At 40.8% G+C, this 24,704-nt stretch overlaps 1 protein-coding gene and 1 long non-coding RNA gene across 2 annotated transcripts in view; one reads left to right on the top strand and one right to left on the bottom strand.

Moving 5' to 3' along the window:
- Positions 1–1,848: 1,848 nt before the first annotated feature.
- The window catches only part of LOC148186816 (uncharacterized), an 86,124-nt gene continuing 63,268 nt past the window's right edge, over positions 1,849–24,704 (bottom strand). Inside the window, exon 6 of the long non-coding RNA XR_015779084.1 lies at positions 1,849–3,341. This is a non-coding gene — a long non-coding RNA (uncharacterized LOC148186816). The remainder of the gene's footprint in view (positions 3,342–24,704) is intronic.
- On the top strand, positions 11,909–20,532 carry LOC121955382 (terminal nucleotidyltransferase 5A-like). Its single transcript, XM_042503315.2, has 2 exons — positions 11,909–13,035; positions 15,820–20,532. Exons 1-2 carry the CDS (start codon positions 12,601–12,603, stop codon positions 16,633–16,635), a joined length of 1,251 nt encoding a protein of 416 aa, XP_042359249.1. The 5' UTR covers positions 11,909–12,600; the 3' UTR covers positions 16,636–20,532.

The following is a 24,704-nucleotide window of genomic DNA, read 5'->3' as shown; positions in this document are numbered from 1 at the left end:
AAACAAAGTCAAGAGGAAACTGTGAGAAGTAGGCCATGGAAGGAAGGCGCTCTCATGTGAGAAAGCTGTGGTATGTGACATCAGGCTTGGATGGACCAGCTGGCTGGATCCTCCATGTGAGGCGGTGACGTGGTCCTCTGGGGCTTGAGTTAGCAATTTTATTTCAGGCTCTTCATGGTCTATCCACCTCCGCTCCTAATGTTTTGTTTATGCTTTTCAGCCCCCTCCTTTTTTCCCAGCGGTCCCTGATGTCCAACTCATCATCACTCCATGCAGTCCTCACTCTGCTCTTTATTCCACTCCTCTGTCTCTTCATCCAAGACCTCAATTATACACCAGAGAGTGTTTTTCTTGTTTCATCTTTCAATCACTGTCCTCTTCCCTCCCATCGCCCACCACTTGTCTGTCTGGTGGGAGTGAGAGAAGAGCACCTCACCCTAAATCACCGCTCACCAAAGTCGTACTCCAAAAGACGTCGAGACAGACGAGCAGCAGAGTGGAGCTCCACCCGAAACCTTTCATGATAGAGCAAAGAGCCAAGTCACTGACCACGGCGCAAAATTGCTGCCACATCACCTGCAGCTGCAGCTCGTGCAGGGCTGCACCAAATCAAGCCGGGGTGGATTTCCTTCAAGATCCTCTTAGTTCCCCTGGAGCTGAACACATCTCCATAAAAACCAGCCCTAACCTGAGGTGTAAAACTGTCATATGAGGATCCTATGAGGAGTCTGTCACCAGCATGGATAGATTACTGAATGGGCTTACCGGGCACAGTCCCAGAGCCACAAAGTGTCAAGGGTCCCCAGGCCTTCACGTGCAAACTTAAATGTCCAATTAACATCTACCGACCAGCAAAAGACTCAAAAGGACAACAGAGAGATGCAGAGGAATTGCAAAGAGACACAGCGAAACTACAAAAACAGGAAAAATTGGCACAAAGAAACATAAAACGACTCCAAAGAGACACAAAAAACCCACAAGGACACACAAAATGACTGTACAGAGACAAAATGACTAAAAAAGCAACAAAACAACAACAACGAGAGAAGACAAAGCACTGCAAAGAGACAAAAAAACATCCACAAAGAGACACAAATGATGACAAAGAGACACAAACAACCACAAAGTGCCAACAAACTGACTACAAAGACACACAAAACAACCAATAAAAGACACATAATGACTGCACAAAGACACAAAACAACCACAATGAGATGCAACTACAAGGTGAAACCAAACCACAGAAAGATGCATAACAATTACAAAGCAACACAAAACCACCACAGAGTCTGTGTGTCTTGCTTCTATGTAGGAACGCTGGCGGGGCCTTCTGCATATTTGTGCCCATGGGCCCACTGTCTCATAGTCCGCCCATGCTCACCAGGTGGTGTGACTGCACATGTGTGTTTGCTTTGCTTGTCTTTTCTTTCCCAGTTCAACATATCGTATGACCGAAGCCGCTCATGATGGTAACTAACAGGTTGCAGATGCAGAAGCACAGAGGAAATGTCATCTTTCACCCTGTTCACATGTGCACATGCAGCAGATATGAACTGTTAGATGATGTCAATAATCGGTAACTATTACAGCGGCCTCAGAAATGTGCACTCACACAACGTTGGCAGATACCTCAAAAGCATTAGTTTCTGCTTTTGCATCGCCATTAATCATTCTGCAGAGTTAAAACAAAGTTGAGCCTCCGATGCACCAGTCATTCAAATCATCATTCCCACAGACAAGGAAAAGATAAAGTTGAGCGCTGTTGCCATGGCTGCATAATAATAGTGACACAGGTCAACAAAAACAAAAAGGTGCAAACTTTATTTGCATTTTTGAACTACACATCAGTCATGCAACCCCAGGAATTCCCACAGGAGATACTGCACCTCCAACTTCTGTACTGTCAGCATTAGTCTAAACAAAACAAGCTGTGTCTCACTCTGAATCACTCCACACACATACAACACACATGTGATGAGGAAAGGAGATGCTGCGAATGATTGACTAATTTGGGGGATTTTGTCATGGTTGCATGTATTTCATTAGCTCATTTCTCTCTTTCAGCTCTTAATACCAGAATCATAATGCACCGCATTAAAGGATGAAATGACCTAACTTGGCTCTTGGATGACATGTTTACCCAACACAGCTGTACAAATACATGTGCTAACATTTCAGTGCAGTCTGGAGTGTGGGAAACAGAAGAGGTGTGCATACTTAACGACTGCGTGAGCAGTGTGAAAAGAGCGCCACCCAGTGAGACGTCAGAGGAGGTTTTAACAGAGTCTGTGTGTCTGCGGTGAATTCAGAACAGCGAGGGTTGTTGGTTTAAATCCAGCAGATGGCACTGCAGTACCTTCATGCTGTGTGACCTTTGCGGAGACCATTCAGGGGTTTTCCAGTTTCTCCTTGAAACTGGAAGAATGGTGTGTGAAAAGCAGTGGTGGAAGAAGTATTCAGATCCTTTACTTATGTAAAGCTACTAATCACCACCCTGTGAAAATACTCTAAAAGTGAAAGTACTGCATTGTAAAGGGTGCTTAAGTAAAAGTAAGTAAGTATAATTACGAAAATATACTAAATGTACTACAGTATAAAAAGTAGCCCATGCAGACATATCATAAAAATGATAAAAAAATGAATAATAAACCCTAACCCCAAAACTCTTTTTTAAAGAAAATAAGCCCCCCCAAAAAACAGCCCCAAAAAACGTAAAATTATGAAAAAAGAAAAAAAAATTGGCTTGGGGGAGGGACAAACAACTTTAAATTGTTGAGTTTTGTATTCTTTATGAGTACCCTCAAAAGCCCACCACCGTGGTACATTGTCCCCTCGGGGTTGAGAGAGTTTCTGCCCCAACAGAAAAGGTGCTCCTGAGTGAGGGTAAAATGGAGCGTAGGATGGACGGGCGGTTTGGTGCCTCGTCAGCAGTTATATGGATGCTGCGCCGGACTATTGTGGTGAAAAGGGAACTGAGCGAGAGGGCAAAGCTTTCGATTTGCGGGTTTGTTTTCACCCGACCCTTAACTATGGTCATGATCTTTGGGAATGACTGAAAGAATAAGACTGCGGGTACCAGAGACCAAAATGAGTTTCTTTCAAAGGGTGTCTGGGCTCAGCCTCAGAGATAAGGTGAGGAGCTCAGACATCTGAAAGAGCTCAGAATAGAGCCGCTGTTCCTTCAGGCGCGTGATTAGGATCCTTCTGGGCGCCTCCTGTTAGAGGTGTTCTGGGCACTTCCAGCTGGTAGACCCTGGCAGGCCCTGGACACGCTGGAGGGATATATTTCGTCTGGCCTGGGAACGCCTCAGGATCCCCCCGGAGGAAAGTGGAAAGTGTTGCTTGGGAGACAAAATAATAAAACCATAAGCATATGAAAATGGATGGATACATGGACCCCCTGACCAAGTTTAACAGTCGCTGAATCGTTTATATTAACACAGGAGGAGGGTCCTTGTCTTTTGAGATTGCCATGTTTCTACAGGAGCCCAGAACCCAAATACTGGATCCAGACAGGGCCGTTTGCATTATTGCGCTGGCCACCGTAGTTCGAAGATAATCTGCAATGAGCAGCATCAGAGTTACACTGATTTGTAATGGGCAACAGCTTTTATAGTGTTTTTAATTAACTGGTCTGTTTGTTTTGGAGAGGATGAGAGTTCTGTGGATAATTTCACTCTTTGGTAAAAAAAAAAAAAGTCTCCAGATTAAGGATCACTGAAGGAAATATAGCCAGGAGAAGTTTTTGGTGGTGGCAATTTGCAAGTCACCGCTAGACCCGATCAAATCCGCCTAAATCTTACACACTTCACCTATAAAAATTTGTCTAAATTAAAACATCTGTACTCAAACGATCCTGTAACAAGACAAGACAAACACAAAAATTACATTCTGCAGGACAAAAGTAAGAAGCCAAAGCTTTATCAACTTCAGGGTTTCACTTTCAACTTATAACTTTGACATATAACTTAAGACCAATGGGTAAGTTTTAAAAATCTAACAGCATCTGCCATGTAAAGTCATAATATTCTGGCCAGCTGCTTTTGTCACTGTTGTTCAGGCTGCATGAAACGGTCATTATGCACCTGTATCTAATGCCGGCTTTGAGAGCTCTATGGTGCGTGCATGCATGCATGTGGGAATATGAGATGAGAAAGCTTATTAAAATGTGCTGGTTCTGTGAGATGAGTGGCTGTCATGATCCCATATTCTGCTGAAGTGCACATGCAGTTTGTGTGATGATGCAACTTGTAAGGAGAATTTGAATTTTGCGTAGCTAATGAATATCAAAAATCCATTAATTTTCAGAATTTTGACCCTTTAAATTTCAGGTTTTTGTCATGATGCCACTATGTTGATTTATAATAATTATATACTGCATGCTAATTAGATTTTTTTGTTATAACATTATAATCTCAATGATTAGCAGCAACAATGACTGTGACAGTGCACTTAGTGAAAATAGCATGTATTTTTTCCATATGCCAAATATGGTAAAAATGCCATCATCAGGTGGGAAAAAGTAAAAATTACAAATTCCAAGGCAAAAGCCCAGAATGACACACATAAATAACACAATGCATGTTTTATGCTTTGATCGCTGTGGGATCAAAAATTGTAGCTTGAATGGGTTTCAATGGAGCATTTTTTGCACTTAACAGTATGAATGTAACATTTTTTGTTTACACTGTGTATTTCAGACTTTTTGTCGGAGCTGAGCTGGAACTTTCATATGCATGAAGACAGCCAAAATTCTCAAAAAATGAAGACTGAAAATCATGGAAAATGAGCCAAACAATCCCTATGCATTAAAATAAACAAAGCAAACAAACAAAAAAATCAAATCGAAACTAACTGGCTTGATTTCTTTCAGGAACACGGAAGAAGGCAATGAGCAGCTTAATGAGAAATGGTTCATAAATTAGCAAGAAATCAGCAAAATATTTTGTGAAATTTATCTGAAAATTGGCAGAAAAACATGAGTAAGTCACAAGTCATATCTTATCAGAAAATTATCTGAATATTAGAAAAAAATAGCATGAAATTAGTAAAAAGCCAAAGCCAAAATAATTTTTGCATGAGATTAAAAAAATAAATAAACAAAAAATCACACCCTCGCCACCCTCCCTCTCTGATAAGAAAAGAACAGTCCTAAAGTCATTTTTAAGAGTTGGCATGACATTGGTAAGAAGTTACAAAAAAAGCAAAGTCACACCCAAGCCTGTCTAGATAAAGTACAGTCCTTAAGTAGTTTTAAAAAAAAGTCACACAAAAAAAGAAATGTCACACCCTAGCCATCCTCCCCTTTGATAAGTAAAGAACAGTCCCTGAGTAATTTATAAGGGGAAAAGCAAATATCGGAGTACATAGACAAAAGCTTTCTGTTAATAATCTCAGGACCCCTCAGATTTACGACCATTTGTGGGGCCCCCGACCACAAGCTTGGAACCCGCTGGTTTACAAACTGCCAATACAATTAACTTTTAGTCTCAGCCGAGGGCCAGGAGTCAGCTCATGGTGTTTTTTTTTTGCATGTGTGTGTAGGACAGAGTTCATCACTGAGTATCAGTGTGGTCTCGGCATCTTCAGCCACAGTGTGATACAGGAAGCTGAGTCACAGATAGAGCGATTCACTTCCTGTTTATTTTGTCAGAGCAGTTTGCTGCCCTCAGTCATGGCAGGTCAGGAAAGCAGAACTGTCTTTTTACAAAATGGGGAAACGTATTGGCAAGGGGACTGCATGAATCTCTGGGGCGAAGTTAATAAACTAAGTTCGACGCAGTTCACATGGTGTTTTTACAAATAATATCCGCTGTGGGACTATTTTATGATGTTCCATTGTAAGACTATTATAAACATCTTCACATAGACAGTATGTGTGTTTTTGCTTGCTTAGTACGTCTCTAAAGGCGTGTACAGTCAAGTGTGAAGAGACAATGTGTTTGTTGGTGATAAACTGGGAAACAACATGTTGCACAAGTTAAATTCAAAGACGGAAACGTTTGCAAAAGTGTGTGTGGTCCTGTAAGTCACTACTAATGTTTTGATGAAGAAATGTGAAATGAAAACCCGCCTTTAAAATTGTGAAACCTGAGCAAATTGGCTCGATGTCTTTCAAAAACATGGGAGGCAGGTAATGAGCATCAAAATGGCTCAAACATGAGCAATAAATCACTTAAATGTTTTGTGAAACATTTAAGTTGTCTGAAAATTGTCAGAAAAACATAAGCAAAAATATAGCATGAAATTGGTAAAAAGTTACAAGATTTTTTTTTAAAGTAAACCCGAAAGTTATGAGAAAACTGTTTGAAAATAAGCCCAAAAAAGCATTAAGTTGCAAGCAAAATAATATATCGAAAGGTAAAAAGAAAAAAAAATCTGTCACATAATTTTATATATATAATTACATTAATTATAAATAATTCTTTGAATATTTTTCGTTCATTTTTTGCTAATATCTAATAACCCCCCCTAGCTAATTTTCGGGTCATTTCCTTGTCAACTTTTACTAAATATTTTCAATATGCTGGACAATTCTTTCCATGCTTTTCATTATGTTTTCTTATGTTTTGGAAAGAAATAAAGCCAATGTTCTCCGGTTTCACAGGTTAAAATGCTTTTCAAAGGCGTCTGAACGCCACGCAAGAAAACCGATGAAAACTGATCCAGGTGATAAAATATCAATATTGACTTCACTGCTCTGTCTTCTTTTTAACACGATATTCCTTCAGTTTATACGTGTCATCAACACACGGAGCACCTTGTTGCAGCATGGCTTACAGCGCGAGGCACGTCAGCGAATCTCATTAGCGGCTGTGGAAGAGTTTAGTGGGGGCTTACACTACTACTCAGCAGAGGTCTCTTACTGAGGTCAGGGTTAAAACTGATTGGAAATACTGTTGAGGTTTTTCTTTGCCTGGATACAGCATCATTGCTATTTTATATGTTTTGCATATGTGTCAGAGGGCAAAATGGGCTAAGAATTTACCGCATGGCAGGAACAGGAAAGTCTGTAACTTCTTGCCATTGAGTCATTACATTGCGTTTAAGCGTAAGTTAACAACTTCAGCAGTTATTGTCGGCCAAACAGCATGAACCAGTGTGCGTACAATTATTTCTGCAACGCCTATGCATGGACTCTGCCAACAATAATTTCGAAATTGGATTACACAAGATAGATGAGAATTGTTGTTTCGTAACTTAGTATTACAAGTATTACAAAAAGCAATGAGTTCAAAGATCCCTTAAGAATGAAATACAGATACAATCTTCTTCAAGAAGGGGGCTAATCGCTAACCAGGAAGTTTAATATTTTTTCCTTTTTCATTAAAGGTAAATATTCTGAGAGGCAGTTATGTGAGGGGGCTGTGGGACTGAGAAAATCCAGAAAACTAAAACAAATAGCAGCTTGAAAAGACAGATATCCAGTTGTACTAAGAGTAAAACCGTCAAGTCTCCCAGCTGATCAGACTTGATGCTATTGATTATAGCCGGCTGCAAAGAATAATATTTATGCATCTGTGCCTGTGACAGTGGTGACCAGGGGCATTATGCATACAGGCTGTTTGTCTCTCCCATTATCATGAATGTGATACCTCAGGAATGCTTTAAAAGAAGAATTTTCTTAAAATTTGGCTTAAACGTCCACTTGGACTCGAGAATGAACTGATTAGAATTTGGTGTTCAGAGGTCAAAGTCACTGTGACCTTGACTTTAAAGCGACGTACAGTAAGCTGGCAAACGTTTGGTATAGCAACTTTACTTCTGCTTTAACAAGTCAAAATTGCAATGTATTTCCACCATTGCATATACTGTATACCCGGAAAGCCTGAACCTTTATTTTCATTACAAGCTGTTTGGGTTTTGTGTTGTTTGTTCTTTACGTGGCAGAAAAAGCTGGCGGTTACCACTGCTGCATTGGCTCTGTTTGACCGATCAGTGTACATCTATGACATCTGGACTAGGGATGTCAATTTTATAGGTTTATTTATTTATTTTTGGACATTTTAAGCATGAAAAGATGAGAGAGAGGGGATGACATGCAGCAAAGAGCTGCAGGTTAGAATCCATCCCATGGGTTATTTTTCGGCATTTTTGCCTTCATTCAAAAGGACGGTTAAAGTGTGAAAAGGGAGACAGGGGATGACATGCAGCATAGGGCCATAGGCTGGAGTCAAGGACACAGCGACAGGGTGTACACAGGGTGCCCAGTCTACCAGGTGAGCTACTGGGTGCCCCGTACTGGTTGATGATTTTTAAGAAAAAAAAAGATGTGAAATACAAGAGGCACTTTGCTTTTAATCCATTCCTCTATTGACTCAGTGAGCTTTAGTGCCACAGTTTAAAGCGCCATCTATCTAGTGGTGATGACACTTTTGTGCGCTTTGCTTTTCATTGCACTGATTTCTCATTCGTGATTTCATGTGACAAATAAATTGAAAATTGACAGCCGGCTGGCTTTGTTCCGATTTAACATGCAGAAACTTGGTGCCCACTGCCCATCCTCTGGTCTCTACTGATTAGCTAACATTAGCCTTGGCCGCTCTGCACGGCGCACGAGTTTGGTTGGGTGGAAGCTAGCTGGTGGCATCACTCATTTGCAGCTACCACTGGTATTAGTAATTGCTAACAAGTGGTGACTGACCCATTCAAGTTCTTGAAGCACTAAATCATAAGTGGCCATCTTGGCTGGCAGAAGTCTCTAATACGCTTGCTTTATAGGACCAATGATGCAGAAGCAGCAGTGGATAATTTCATACATGGCAGCTGAAGGTTCAGGGGTTCTTTTTCGGGAGTTTTTCCTTGGGTGATGTGAGGGTCTAAGGGCAGAGGGATGTCGTACACTGTAAAGCCCTCTGAGGCAAACCATGTTTTGTGATAATGGGCTCTATAAATAAAATTGACTTGACTTGACTTGAACTTCTCTGGCTTCGTGCACCACTAAGCAACTTAAATAGGAATGGGACCCTGCCTCCAGCACTGTATCTGATTCTTTTTATACATCAATGGCATTAGAGGTGTCATATTTGTAAAAAGAAATCATAATGAAATATTGAGAAAACATTTGTGTCTGATATTTTCTTTTACCCTAAAAACAAGCAAGTACAAATAAAAGACAATCATGAGGACTTCTCTTACTTTTCCGTCTATAGCAGGAAAAGTAGAGGGAAGTACTTGTTAGATTTTCCAGGTAAAGAGTGTATGTTGGGTCATGGACCTTAATAATTGAAATCCAGACAAAGAGTAAAAATAGCAGCAGGTGTTAGTTGGTAAAAGGGAAGGAGGAAGTAGAGTGGAGGCACGTTCAGCTAACGGGCTCACTGTAATCTCTTAATGAACTTCTACGTGTGGGAATGGTGGAAAAGGGGACAAGCTACAAAAGACGTAGAGTGGAACAGGATGGAGGGAGGGGATAAGGGATTGGTAGCAGAAGACGGGTGCACAATAGGGTGAAGAGATACTTTAGATGCAATCAGGAAGCAGGTAGCTATCGAAAGGATGCATTTGTCCGACTTTTTGAATAAAGCTCCTTCACCATCATGTTTCTGAGCATAAACAGGGACGTATGCACATTCAGCTCACACAAAATAAAACACACAAACACACACTAGTTCCCATACGTGGCGATCATTTTGGCAGCCCTACAAGGGGTCTGTCTGAAATCCCCTCGCCAATCCTCTGATGTCGTCAGACATTGGAAACCAAGCCGGTGTCATCCACTTGAGGAGTCAAAGGTCAGGTAAGTAGCAGCTTCATGGTAAGCATCCTCAGCTGTAAGCCTGACATTGAGCCTCTTGGTGAATGGGGAAAGTACACTGAGTGTCACTGACCTGCTGTCTTCTTTCAAGCTGCAGAGCTACATTGTCTTTAACTCACCATGAATAAAGTTTCAGGTTTAAAGTGAAACTGATTGTCATTTTAATTATTTCCTGAAAAAGGTTCCGTTTGTAACTCTCAGAAAATGCTTGTTATCGATGACATCTCTCTTTGAGGCTGTTAAGTCAACTGCAATCAGCTTCCTGTTGCTCATGTTCACACTCTGTAACCACGAGCAAGCATCGAGGCATCAGCTACGCTCTTAGATAAAGGTGCTGCTAAAGAATGGAAATCGGTGGATGGTCCTGCATCCAGTTTATGGTTTACCCACTTAAGTGCAGTGGCAGCCAATGAAGACTTGACTTGACTCATTGTAAGTTGATGATGTAGGTATGAGGCCCCTGTGATTCACTGTTGGCACTTGAAAATAGCAAAAAACTAGACTCTCCAGTACAGTTTAATTGTGCACTGTATCATTCTGCTATATTTAACATATATTTTGCATATTATCTATCAATTTTTTGTTTGTTTTTGCTGATTTATTTGGTCTGTTCATTATTGTTTGTTTTGGGGGGTTTTGCCCCTTTTTTTGAGAATATACAAATAACTGTAAATAAACATGTAAAAAAAAGTATAATCCACTATGCATTCACACTACTGTTCACCCACTGGCATTAAAAAGAACTTATACATGTAAAAAGTTCATGCAGAACCTTTAATGTGACCTTTATTTATCTCACACTGCTGCTCTGCTGTCAGTTTACTCAGTCACACTCAGAGAAGAAACAACACCAAGAAGTGAAAACAGCTCCCACTCACTTTACTGACTAAACACACACCTTTTTAGTTCCTGTAAATTTGACCTAAACGCCATATTGTTGAATGACATGTAACTTCGCATGTCATATCTTTGCCTTTATGGCTCCAAAGCTTTACAAATGAGGTGTTATCAGATTCATATTCAAATAAATATTGAGATAAAAAGTTTAAAAACTACTGTATGTGGAAGTAGGTATAGTATGCTTTTTTTAATGAATGACGCATGAACAAAGCAGCAGTAAAAATACCTTAAAGTGGAACAAGCATTGCATTCTCTGCAGAACAGTGAGTGTGCACGTATGCATCTCTGCGCGCATGCCTGCATGTGTCTGTGTCAGTGTGTGTGTCACTGCACATACAGGGTAATCTGCGGTAAGCTGGTTTATGGGCTCGTCTGTAGTGACGCAGATCTCTGCGCCAAGCTCTGCGCTGATAGATTCTTCATGACAACTAACCAGTGGAGACTATATGGCCTATACCCTACATACTGATATACAGCTCACATCCTACTGACTGGAGGTACTCATCATAAACTGGAGTCATATACAGATATTATGAATTATTAATTGATTATATATTACATAACATACACATACAGGTAGTGCAGTTGTACATTTTCTGCAATTTTGCTATAAATTTGTAAAGTAATGCTATATTGCTGCACACAAATGCCTGCAGGGCTAAATGTTAAAAAACACACATTGGCCCTGGAGAAAAAGGTGAAAAAAACACCTCTAGAGGGCGTTGGGAGTGTGTGCATTCCCAGCCTCACCTGTGAATGGTCAGGCTCATGAGGAGATGTAATATAAGAGTGAAAAGATTTACATTCATGACATTTGTGGTGCTGTTATCCAGAGTGAATTATGACACACTAACTGTCCATTGTTTGTTCTTTTACAAGCCATAAAATCAGAGGGCATACAGTCTGTGCAGCAGCCAAAGCCTCCCCTGTGATTGTCTGACCATAATTACAGCAGGTGAAAGTCAAATTGAACAATAAAAACCGGAAATGTGATCACTGCTGCGACTGATGATTCTAACTGTAGGACAGTTTTGGTGTGGCTGTCTCCCTAGTGGCGTCTCCAAATGAAAAGGAGCGCCGGAAAACCGATTCAAAGCGAGAAAAGGTTTTGATGAGGGGTCAGCGTTCAATCTGTCTCCCTCTCCTCTCCCGTTACGCCCATTCTGCAGACAGTCTCTGCTCTTGCAGCCACTCAAAGTAACTATGGGAAGCGGCGGCAGCTATTAGTAGGTGTGGGCTGTCAATCAAATGACCCGCCCCACCGCCTCGCAGACGGGAAGCACTCTGTTCACAACTTCTCCAGCAGCTGTGGAGTGGATCCCTGCGGCATCACGCAGTACCAAGGAGCAACAAACGGCCAAAATGTAAAGGAAAAGCAGCCAAACACCACTTTTTGAAAGTAGGTGTGAAGTGGAGAAGAGTAGCGGTCTTAAAAGAAATGCGTAAAGTTGCAACAGAGACGCGCATAATCTGTGCGTAAAAAGTGAGTCAAAGAAGACAGAAGTAAAACTTTTGCGGTGGATGAGACGTTTTCTCGGCTGCGATGGATGCGCCAGTGGGCCTCTGGGACGTGATGAGAAGCTGACACTGTGAGTGGTTTTCTCTACGGTGGACGTCTGCTTTCCAGAGTTTGGCGACGGAGCGCAGCGGAGCGCACAGCGGGGCAGCAGATGCTGTACAGTGACTAAGCCTAACGGCTGGAAAGCTCATGAATTGAATTTGTCTGGACTGCAGACTTTATGTAAGAAGTAGGACAAGCACAACACCGCCCAGCTAGTTCTCTCCGTCATGCGTAGAGACGCTCCGTCGTCCAGCATCTTGTTGTTATGATCGCCATCAACGCGTTAATTCTTCAAAAAGTTGCAGCTGACTGATGCCACTACTCCAGCTGGGGTTAGTGGAAATTTTTGTCGTTTACATCCTTCTGTCTACCTCTTCTCAACATGAACGAGAGTGTTGAGTGCGCGGCGGCGGCGGCAGACAGTTGCTGCTCGGACGGGGAGAGCATCAACCTCAGCGTGCTCAACTGGGAGCAAGTGCAGCGGCTGGACGCCATCCTCACCGGCTCCATCCCCATACATGGCCGCTGGAGCTTCCCAACTCTGGAGGTGAAGCCGCGGGACATCGTGAAGGTGGTCCGGAGCCGCATGGAGGAGAAGCGGATACATGTCCGGGAGGTGCGCCTGAACGGCTCCGCGGCCAGCTACGTCCTGCACGAGGACAGCGGGCTCGGGTGGAAAGATCTAGACTTAATATTCTGCGCCGATCTGAAAGGAGAGATGGAGTTTCAGATAGTGAAAGACATAGTGCTGGACTCTCTACTGGACTTCTTGCCCGAGGGAGTGAATAAAGAAAAGATCACACCAGTGACCTTAAAGGTAATGTATGGAGCTGTAACATACGACTCACGTAAATCATATAATTTTATCTCAAACTTTTCCATTCTTGTTTTGAAAAATAGAGAACATCTTAATCACACATCACACAATGCAAATTGTGTTTTCAAGTTCTGCACACACTTCCTGATTGCAAATGCACTTTAAATTAAACACATTTTAGAAGACAAAATGAGATCTGCGCTGCAAAGATCCAACCAGCACAGAGATATGAGCCTTCAAATAGTAAAAAGGTTGGTTTCCAATTCAAAGAGGATTCTGTCTAATCCAATTGGAGTCGGATCCACATTAATAAGTCAGCCCTCAGTTACCTGGATACAGAGGACTAGCCGACCTACTAATGGCCCACCAACAGATGTGATCAGCAAAACATCACGACTAACAGACCAAATCCAAGATTTTTATCTGCTGTAAATAGCATTAATTTCCGGTTGCTGAAGCCAAACTGGGGCTGTTTTAAAAGAAAAAAAACATTTTTATCCATATAACGTCGTAAACATCATGAGGCTTTCAGAAGAATATGAAAAATGTTGATGCACTGGTGCAAAAACAGACACGGTATTACAGCAGTAAAAAGGAGGAAAAGAGAGGAGGAGTTAGTTTGTTAGACAGAGAGGAGGCAGAAGGCCTCTGTGTGATGGAAAAAAGAAAATCTGACACTATACTGCATTATTTGCTCTGATTATGCACCAGTGGCCGTTATAACTTAAACACATGGCCAGATGTTTTTTATATATTATCTGCGCATGTCTTTTCTGTTTCTTTAGTATGGATATGGAAGTTAAATCTACCTATAGGCACCTACTGCTTCTATGTGCCCATATTAAATACAGCAAATGGTGTTTTCAGACCACACTATAAAAAGAAACTTTTTCTCTCAACTTAAGAAAGTTAGTATCCGGGCTGCCTTAATTTTTTTAATTGGCTGAATTTGAGAATACAAGTTGAATCATTACAAAATCACCTCAACTTGTCCTCTCAAATTAAGTCAGCTTAAAATTTAAGGCAGCCTGGACACTAGCTTTTTTAAGTTAAAACAATTCATTTCTGTTTACAGTTGTGTCCACACCACAAGAACTAGGAACAATCTTATGCAATCTTATGAATGCTGTTTTGAGGGACATTTTTAGCTCCTTTTTCAGAGTAGGTGCTCTCCTTGCACAAGACGGGCCAAGAGTGACGTAAACGTACATTATTTGTCTGGGTGCCGCCATTGCATCACCAGCAATCGCCATTCTTTTTTAAAAAAACTGTTAGCCATGCAATAACAGACAACACAAAACACAAAGAAAAGCTCATGATGGGAAAAAAAAGGTGACAAAAGGACCCACAGCTGGATCTAACAAATTCAGCACCATAGGCACGTTTTCCGCCACTGGGGCAGTAATGCTGCCGAAACATTGTTTCCCCTCTCCGACCTCCCTCCATATAGTCTTGGTGAGTAAGTGGCTTAATTTTAAGCCGCAAAACCCCTTTAGCATTGTTAACTGTGGCCCTTTTTAAACAGATACCCTGTTAGAGACACTAAAAGGTAACTTCTGTCTGCCTCCTTTGCATTTTTAGACCAAACCAAATGATGTCGGCCTCATTCAACTCTGTGTGTGAATAGTTATTGCATTGCAGCTTTGTGGAATAAAAAGAGGCATGAAGGGCGTGATGTTTAACACAACAGTGTTGCCCTCTAGAGTGCCATAAAACATAAGCGACGGGCAGTGCTCTCTAAACAATAACAAAGGTATAACACAAGAATCATTTACCATCTCTGTTATATGACTTGTTCTCTGCTCGGAGGGTAAGGAGTTCTCAAATCTTAATGTTTTCCCAGTTTGTGCTCATTCGCAGACATTGTTCTTCTTCTTTGAATTAGCTGCTAACAGCTTCTTTCTGAATTTCCCGCAGTGTGGTCACACACATATGGTATCGTCAAAACGTCACAGTCACCCCATGGTCATGTCTCTTCAGCTTGATAATTCACGCAGACTTCATTTCCCGCCTGTCACTTTCACCGTTTCCGGCTCAGAGGCGAGACCCTTTCCGCGACCATACCTTATACACAGCCACTAGCCATGCTGACACTGCTAACGGTGCTAACAGAGCTAACAGTACTTAATAATACTTAAAGGGGCTTGCAGCTCAAAATCGAGCCACTTATAGTGCATCAGTTTAGCGTTCTTATTTGTAGTTGGAAATGCAACAGTTTAGAAGACCTTTAGGGAAGTGGGCAGTTCCTCTCAGGGAACCCCCAGAATTGTTTATGCTAAAAATGCCTACTGTCTTTAATTTCTTGATGGGATGCACAATAATACCGGCACGACATCACATTGGCTTTACAATGAAATATCGGGTTCAGCCAACAACCAGATTTGCTGCTGATTTTTTTTAATTGACAAAATGAACATGTGCAAAACATCAAGCCTAAGTTGGAAGCATTTTTCTTATTTTGCACAATGAATGAATACTACATACACTGAAAAGGATCGGATTTTATGTCTCCATCTGCTTGTGGACCATCAGGAAAGTGTTAATTCCATTACAGAAGTGACTAGACAGTCACTAAAATTAAGTGGGGAAAAAGTGAATATATCAATATTGGTGCTGGTTATTGGCCAAATGAGTTGCTATATATTGGTATTATCAGATATCGATAAAAAAAATCCCAATATTCACTAATTTCTTGATTTTGTTTTTCAGTTACTGACCTAAAACTTGCCAAAACGAGATGCATTCCCATTCACAAGCCTTATGTTTAATTTATATATGTTTCAGGAGGCCTATGTGCAAAAGATGGTGAAAGTGTGCAATGACTCGGATCGCTGGAGTCTCATCTCTCTCTCCAACAACCGCGGCAAGAACGTGGAACTCAAGTTCGTGGACTCTCTTCGACGGCAGTTTGAGTTCAGCGTGGACTCCTTCCAGATCCGCCTGGACTCACTGCTCCTATTCTACGAGTGCTCGGAGCACCCCATGGCCGCCACATTCCACCCCACGATCCTCGGGGAAAGCGTCTATGGCGACTTCCCCACCGCCCTTGATCACCTGCGCAAGCGCCTCATCTGCACCAGGAGCCCCGAGGAGATCCGAGGTGGGGGTTTGCTGAAGTACTGCCACCTGCTGGTGCGGGGTTTCCGCGCGGCCTCTGACACTGAGATGAAGCTGCTGCAGCGCTACATGTGCTCGCGCTTCTTTATAGACTTTCCTGATGTGAGCGAACAGAGGCGGAAGCTCGAGTCCTACCTGCAGAACCACTTTGTGGACCTGGAGGACAGGAAGTACGACTATCTGGCCATGTTGTACGAGGTGGTGCAGGAGAGCACTGTGTGCCTGATGGGCCACGAGAGGCGGCAGACCCTCAGCCTCATCTCGTCGCTGGCGCTGCGGGTCCTGGCCGAGCAGAACGCCATCCCCAACGCTGCCAACGTCACCTGCTTCTACCAGCCGGCTCCTTATGTCTCAGACGGCAACTTCAGCAACTATTACGTAGCGCAGGTTCAGCCTATCTACCCCTGTCCGCCCTCGCCTCCTCAGCAGTACATCCCCCCTCAGCACCATCCAATGTACGCCACCTGGTTGCCCTGTAACTAAACTTTCTGTACAGTCATGCACCTTTGTGTAACTGGTGGAACCTCCTTGAAAGGAATGAATGCTTTTTTATCTCTTCCTTGAGATGGGAAATTGAGGGAAATGAGAGAAAGAAGAACACGAGACAAAATTAGACAGATAAAAGAAGAGAATAAAGGAAGGAAGGGAAATGAGGACAAGGAAGTTGGATCAAGGCCGCGAGCCAGAGAAAGGCTTTTCTCCGGGGTAGGGTGTCACAGCGGGAGGAGCTGAGCACACGGGGGGACATGCCAATAAGAGCGGCTGACCCATCAGTTTTAAAAGTTCGAAGATCGATTTGGTCGACTGTCAAAGTCACACACAGCCTGGATATTTTCTTGTCTGTTGTCTTACAGCTCACAGAAACTGAAATGAACATGTATAATATCCACATCCTCTTCATATTGACAACCAAAAAAAACATACACAGCTACAGAGAGTAACGGAGGACACATGCTGATATTGATTTATGGTCAACAACTTTCTGACCTTTTGGATGTGTTTCTATGTGACTCCTTTTCACAGACAATGCAAAATGAGGAACTGGATACTGTTTACAAATCCAAAGATCTACTTTGATACTCATCTTTATCTGAATTCTGAGACAAAACAACAAAACAATGCATGCTTTATTTCTGTACAGGAATAATTTCTTTAAGTGCCTAGAAAGAGCCTAAAGGGAAGATATATTTTTGTGATTCTGTAGTTGTCTAATTGATCTTCAAGGTGATGATGAATGTACCATGGAACAGAGAGTTTACCTACGCTGAGTAAGATCTCTTACACTGAGGGAGATTTTTGACCAACTGTTTTTAATTTTGACCATGTTTAGTTGAAGACTCTGCTCTTATCTGCGGTTCTGCTCGACGAACACACATCCTGATTACCAAAGAGGAAGTAGCAACATAATCTGATCATCTGCTCTTATCTGCAGTTTTATTCGATTGCGAAATAAGGTGCACAAGTTGAAAACCAAAAAAGCTATTTATCAAAGGAAGGAGATAATGAAATCAACTGCTGGGAGATGAAATGCTACATAAAGATAAAGATATTTTACCTAGAATGCATTTCTAAATATAGCCTCATCACATATAGTCTCACATGTCCTTGTACACTGTCAAATGCAAAAAAATGCATATTAACAAACTGATTTCAAATGTACAAGCTTACTTAAAGGTCCAGTGTGTAGGATTTAGTTGTATCTATTAGAGAGGTTGCGAGGAGCTGCATGACTTGAATCACAAATTTGATTCATGCTGACTCAACAAAATCAAAAAGAATTTGCAACTCAGCTTGGACTTTTGACACCAGTAACTCGTGACTTCACTGGGACTTGAGCCATTTGACTTGAATATAATTGATACCTTTCACCAAACCAGTTTGGGGAGAAAAAGTTATAGATGCTTCCCATAATGTGATGAGCTAAATGTAGCATGACAGGACAAAGAGAGATTAACAAAAAAATAAAAAATATATTTTTGTGGTACTGTATAAAGTTGCTATTATATTATAAAAAAATACTCATCAAAATGACTTTTGTTTCTGATTCTTTTCAGTGGTTTTTGGTTGTTTTGTCAATTTTTAAAAAGCATTTGTGACTTTAAATTTAAGGCACTTTAATGAGAATGAGGTCACGTGTATGTAAACGGCTAATTCTGAGGTCACAAAAAAACAATAATTCTTATTTTCTGGTGATTATAAACTCAGCAAAAAATAGTTGTGAATATAAAACCACTTGAATGCTGCATACTGGACCTTTAAAGATGCCCTGTGGATTTTTCATGTGAACAAACAAAAGTTATGTTTAGTTTTGGTCTTAGTCAGCGAAACACATTGTGTGTATCCTTTCATCCTCTAGTTCTGAGTACACTTTCTTTCTCTTAAAACATTTGCAAAGCCAACTGGAATATTTTACAGCATGTGCTGTTTACATCCCTGTCTGATAGCCAGAGGGCCTCTTCATAAGTACTTTACTGTTTTTCAAACAAAACAGGACCGCAGTGTAAACACATTGCTTCATAGCGCTTAGGGCTAGGTATCGGTACTCGATGCCTTCAGCATATTTACCAAAATAACCCAGTACAAAGTAGTATCGAAATGTCTCCAGTCAAACGCAACATGCATTGCATCTTTTTTTGCTCCAGGAGTTTAAGCCCAGACTGTCCCAACTTCCCGCTGGATTAGCAGACATTCCCTCTTTCCCAGGAAATCATTAGTTCAGCCTCTGCCCAGCATGAACCAACACAGTAGAACCGCCTATCATCCAACATCGAGCCATTACAGGGCATCAACAAATGCATACCAACACTGAAAAGCCTCAAATCTCTACTTAATCAGAATTCAGGTTTTATTGCCTTGTGCATTTACATATACAAGGAATTCGACTTAGTGTTTTGGTGCAAAACAATTAACATAAAGGAAAATGGTAAATTTAAATACAGTAAGACATAAGATAAATTTATAGAAGCAATACAAAAATATAAAATCTAAAAAAAAATTAAAGAACACAATATGTATGTACAGAAGGTACAATAGAGGATTTGTACAGTTGTGCAACTAAATGTTTGGTAACATTATGTGTGTGATGATAACAGATAGCCTTTCAATGTGTGTATGCATCCTGGTGAGCTCACACTCCTGCAGCAGCAGCTAAAGCCCAAAAAGCATGTGATGTGGGGAAGTCGAGCAGGGTGTATTTGACGAAGTTGGTAGTTAAGCGTGGCAAGATGCCACCAAAACGTCAAAGCGTTTGACTATACTACACGTCACTCCATATCAGTATCGAATTAAGTGGTATTTTGATTTTTAAACCATACCCAGCCTTAATAGCACTATTAGTGCTCAAAAAGTCCACAGAGCACGTTTTAAGTATTAAAGATAAAGTAAAGCAGCAATGTGTTTGCAATTCTAAAACAGGGACAACCACTTTTCTCAAATTACACTGGAAATGCACAATCATGTAATCATTTAATATTTTCTTCTGTTCAACATAACAGATAAAATAATCATCTTTTAAAATAATTGGCACACAATCATTTTGATATGCTGTATGCACTGTAAAAATGTGTTTCCTTTCCATATGTAATAGAGAAAAAGATGTCTGCAAACAGCTGCAGGCTTCAAACAAACTGGTCTGTCATATGGGCGGAGGCTGGATTGTGTACGCAGGGATGTAGCAGCACAGCAACACTTGAAAGCAAAAGCATACTACTTTCAGGAAAATGTGTTGCACAAAGCTCAGTGAATATTGGCTGAAGTATATTTCATCTCCTCTTTTATATGGAAAAGAGTCAAAGTTTGTGTGGAAATTTGGGCAGCGTGAGCAGAAACCAACTGTCAAAATGTTATTCCTCCTTAGCATGGAAAAGGACCAAACAACAAGAAAATGCAAAAAATGTAGAGAGCAGATAAAGATGGATATTTGAAGGGCAATAAGACAAATTGTGATAATCATGAAAATATGAATTGTTAGCTTTACAAGTGCAAGAGACTCAGCGTATTCTCTCAAACATGTCAGATCTCCTATTTTTCTATCAATCTCTATTTTTGTACAGTTTGTGTTTGGCTGATGTAGCAGGCAGATTCAAAGCTGTGTCGTTGAGTATTTTTTGTGGCGTGTGCAAATTTTTGTGTTTCATTTTTTGCTGATGAAGAGCAGCACAGGTGGACACGGCGGTGGCTATGCTGAGATGCAGATTTAGCTTTGTGTTCATTGTACAGTATGTGTGCTCGGAGCTGTTTCATATGGGTTTCTGTTGCTCTAAAGAGATTGTTTCACTGTTCTACGTGTGTTTTTAACTGCCGTCCTGTTTGGACATGAAAAAAATGATCTGTGTTCAAGTTGACCAACTTGAGAATTAAAAGCAAAAAAAAAAAAGCCAACAGAGAGGACTTGTTCAATTCAGTTTTTGTTATTATTGTCATCACACACATATTACAAGCTACAATAACAATTTCATTCATTTTTTATTTTTTTACATAGCTAGAGCAGTGACAGTAAGTTTTGGAATCTAAACTAACAAAACAACATAAATAAAATAAAATAACAAAAAATTAGCACGAAAAATGCAACTGAAAAATGAAACACTGGCATCAAAATGAATTTCATTTTGATATTGTTTTGCATTCTGATGTTTTTGTGAAACTTTTGTCACAACCAATGTTTCCTTTTTCACTGACAATTTTTTTTAAAACATCAAACACTCTTTATGCTGCATATTTTTTTAGACATTTTGACTTCAGCCCTCGCTCCATATATTTCCAGATATCTTGGGATATTTTCTGCTAAGTTTTGGCCACTCGTTCACATTGAAGGTAGGTTTATGTCACTAAAATGATGGTTGCTTTGTATCAGTGTTGACGAGTAAAATGGATAGTTTGGGAACTGATGACGTCATCTCCTCAATTGTCACATGCCCAATGTTGCTTTGTGAAATGAGAAATCACAAAAAACTGCAGACTAACTTACAGTTTTCTTAGCACTGCTTGGACTAATGACTACTTAACACTTAAATGTAGTATTGCATCTATTCACAGATGAATGAAGGCATCTACTGTACTCAGAGTTATCTGCTCCACCTCATCGTCTGTGGTTTAAAGTCTTCCAGAAACAGCAGTTTTGGATCACGGTGGGACAATTTTAGGAGAAAGAAAACTTTCACATAACCAGAACATCAGTTGTACCTTTGAGTGAGCTTCTATCCTCAGTACTGAAGTGGAATTAACAGGGATGAGATCAGTAGGTAGAGCGGGTCGTCCACTAATTAAAGGTTCAATCCCCAGCTCCTCCAGTAAACATGTCGAAGTATCCTTGGGCAAGATACTGAACCCCAAATTGCTCCTGACGGCTGTTCCATCAGTGAATAAATGTGTATGAATGTTTAACACTGAGTAGCAGATGGTGCCTTGTAAGATAGTCTCGGCTACCAGTGTATGAATGTTCATAAATGTGACAAATGTGAAAGCTCTTTGACCTGTCGAACGACTAGAAAAGCGCTACATAAGTGAAAGTCAATTTGCCATATTACCATCTCCAGTGGTAGGGCACTAAAAAAAAAAAGGGCAAAAAAATCTGTTTTAAAAAATATCTGTATATGTGCACACAGGACCTTAATGAACCTCTGCTTAGTCGAGGCAAACAGCTGTGGCATTTTGTTTTTGTGCCCAGTCTTTGACAGACAGAGGAAGTCTTCATTAGGTCAATGTCCTAAGATGCTCACGCAGTCCCGCAGGGCACGACTGCCGCTGCCAGCAAGTGACAGCTGAACTTGACGGGTTCCCCCTCCAAGAGACGTCACAACGAGCATCATTAGCCGTCATCGCACCGTTTGCCAGACCTCATTAGGCTGAGAGTGTATTTGCAACAGCAGGTACTTAGTTGCTGCCCTTTATGCCTGCTGGCATGTGGGGCAGCAACAAAGAATTTCCACTCCTCTCTGTTTAAGGCGGACTTTTGGATGCATCAGAGCTTTCAGTTCTCTGTTCACTTGTTTGCCAGGTTTCCTTAGGTCCTCCCTTCTTTCAAACAGCAGGTAGATGCCATGTGATTACATGGACCTTACTACCAGCAGAGCCTTGGTCTCCAGGGACACATGGTAGCAGACTGAGTAGATTGGCTCCAGGTCTGCATTACTTTAATGCCCGAAGGCCGCCAGATGTCACTTTCCATGCTGACATTGAGAAAAACTATTTTCCTCACTCTCTCTTTCATGTTTTTTTTCTTCTGTCCATCTCTTTATCCTGCCGTTTCTCTCTTCTTTTTCAACTTACATTTTATTTCTTTCACGACACACAAGTCACTTTAGTGTCACTGAGTACGCTTTATGCCATGCCTCTTTCATTTCCTTAATGTCTGCTTGCACGGGCCTTCTGATGAATTTAAGCAGAGACAGAGATGAGCAATGGAGAGGAGAACATGGCCAATGTTATCCCCGGTTAAGAGGGAGAGAGTGGACACTAAATATAGGCCCCCCTCTCAGCCACTGTAAGGACATTAGCCCATCTGCAGAAAGCTGATTAGCCTCCCTCCATAAGCATGTGCTCAGTGCTCTGGTGTGGTTACTGTGGAGAGATTTACTGGCTATTGTACTGTAACACATACCCCCCGCCGTCTTTTAGGTCACTCTCACTGGAATGGACAAAAAAAAAAAATCAGTCCACTTCCTTATTGAGGGCTTAAAGGGAACCGAGAACAAGGGATTGAGGCATTTAGTGTGTTGCACAACGAGGAAAACAGCTAACCCAGTAACACAGGCAGCTTATGAAGTCTGTTACTGTGTTGCTTTTACTGTAAGCGGTGAAGCGTCTGGGCCGAGCTGAGCCGAGGACGTGTGCCATGTAGTTTTTGGAAAGAGTTAAAGGTGAACATTTTCAACAATGCCCTGGTTTCTGTTTGGAAAGTGCATTGTTGTGTTCAGGGTTCCCATACATTTTTACTTCTGAATTTTCAAAACGTTTCCAAAACTTTTCTATATTTTACTCCATTTCCATGACTTTAAGTACTTAATAATAGGTAGATCTACAGCAATACGGCCATACATAACAAAATATACACGTCCAGACATTTGCAGATAAGCAAACTGCTAGCCCTTGAAAAATTTACTCACTTGTTAGACATTCCTGCCAACTAGCTGCAAATGTCAATTGACCAGACTAGCAGATATGGGTACCTCACAAAACGTCAGGATCAAGCCCCTTTTGGGGGGACAGAAAAGCAAAGATCTTGCAATTTGACACTTTTGGATTATAGTTTTGACAAGGTTTGTTTACTTTACTTTATTTGGATCCCCATAAACTTAAACCCAAGTTTTTTTACCGAGACATCACTGCGTTTCCTGATGGAATAGTGCCATGGAAAGCATCTGCATTTTACTGAAACATTTCTGCATATTCTTCCAGCATAGTACCACAAAAAGTGCTTTTCCCGCTGGGATAGTGCCACGAATCGTGTCTGTTTTACTACAATCGCTGCATTTCTTGCCGGGATAGTTCTGTTTTTCACTGGGACATTACTGCTTTTGCTGTAAGTATTATGCCTCCAGTATTGGGCATTTTAGTCAAAATGTGATCAATTTCAATGTATCCCCTATCTAATGACAGGTAAATGTAATATATTCTCACAGAAACATACAATGCCAACATTTTCTGGCAGGTGGGTTGATAATGCGCAGCATTGCCCCCCGACCCCAAAAAAATAAAATAAAAATCATACAAAAAAAAAAAACAAAAAACAATGACCCACAAATTTGCAAGCAATTACACTAAAAAATAATTGAAAAGAACAAGAAAATATATTAGTTAAGGAAAAAAAGGCTTGGAAAAAGGTGCCTAAAATTATAATAATTCTAGAAAATAATTTTAAAAGTGTAATTGTGATAATTATAAATACAGTCTGTCCCTAGCTTTTCTCATTTTTTCCCTAGACATTTTTCCTTAATTTTAAGTAATTTTTCTCAATCTACTAATTTAGGGTTATACTGTAGATGTCATACATGTCATTATTTGTGACCTTTAGAGGTAAAGGTATTTTATTCGCCAGGCTAGTTGTTTCCTCTTGCTACCAGTCTTTATGTTAAACTAAAATAACCACCTGCTGTTTCACATTTACCGTATCAATTCTGTTTACATTTTCTCATCTTACTCTTGGTATGACAGATAAATCATGTTCCCAAAACCTCAAACAAATGCTGAAAGAACCCACAGCGAGTGTCTTTATTAACTCAGTATTTGGGGACTGCACATGTGAGGCAGAAAAAAGTGGGAATCCCACATCTGTTTAAAAACTCAAAGCTATCGACCGCCTTCAAAGATGTTCAGAAAAATACCACAGCTACGACTTTAAGAGGAGCCATCAAAGGAAGATGACGACATTAGATTCCTTTGTGATTTATCTGTTCAAAGAGGCGCTGACAGATTTATTTACTGCAGATTTAGTTATTTCTTAAAGTCCAGAGGATATTAGATCTATCACCACACTGTTTGGGTTTAGCTTTTTAGATACAGATTCAGATTGTAGAGACATAGATAAACAACATGATAAATGTCCACATTGTCCC

Source organism: Plectropomus leopardus, chromosome 16 (assembly GCF_026936395.1).
Source record: "Plectropomus leopardus strain MGB_pleo_1.0 chromosome 16, ASM2693639v1, whole genome shotgun sequence".
Taxonomy (NCBI): domain Eukaryota; kingdom Metazoa; phylum Chordata; class Actinopteri; order Perciformes; family Serranidae; genus Plectropomus; species Plectropomus leopardus.
Note: the sequence above shows the minus strand (reverse complement) of the source record. Positions and strands in the feature narration are given on the sequence as shown.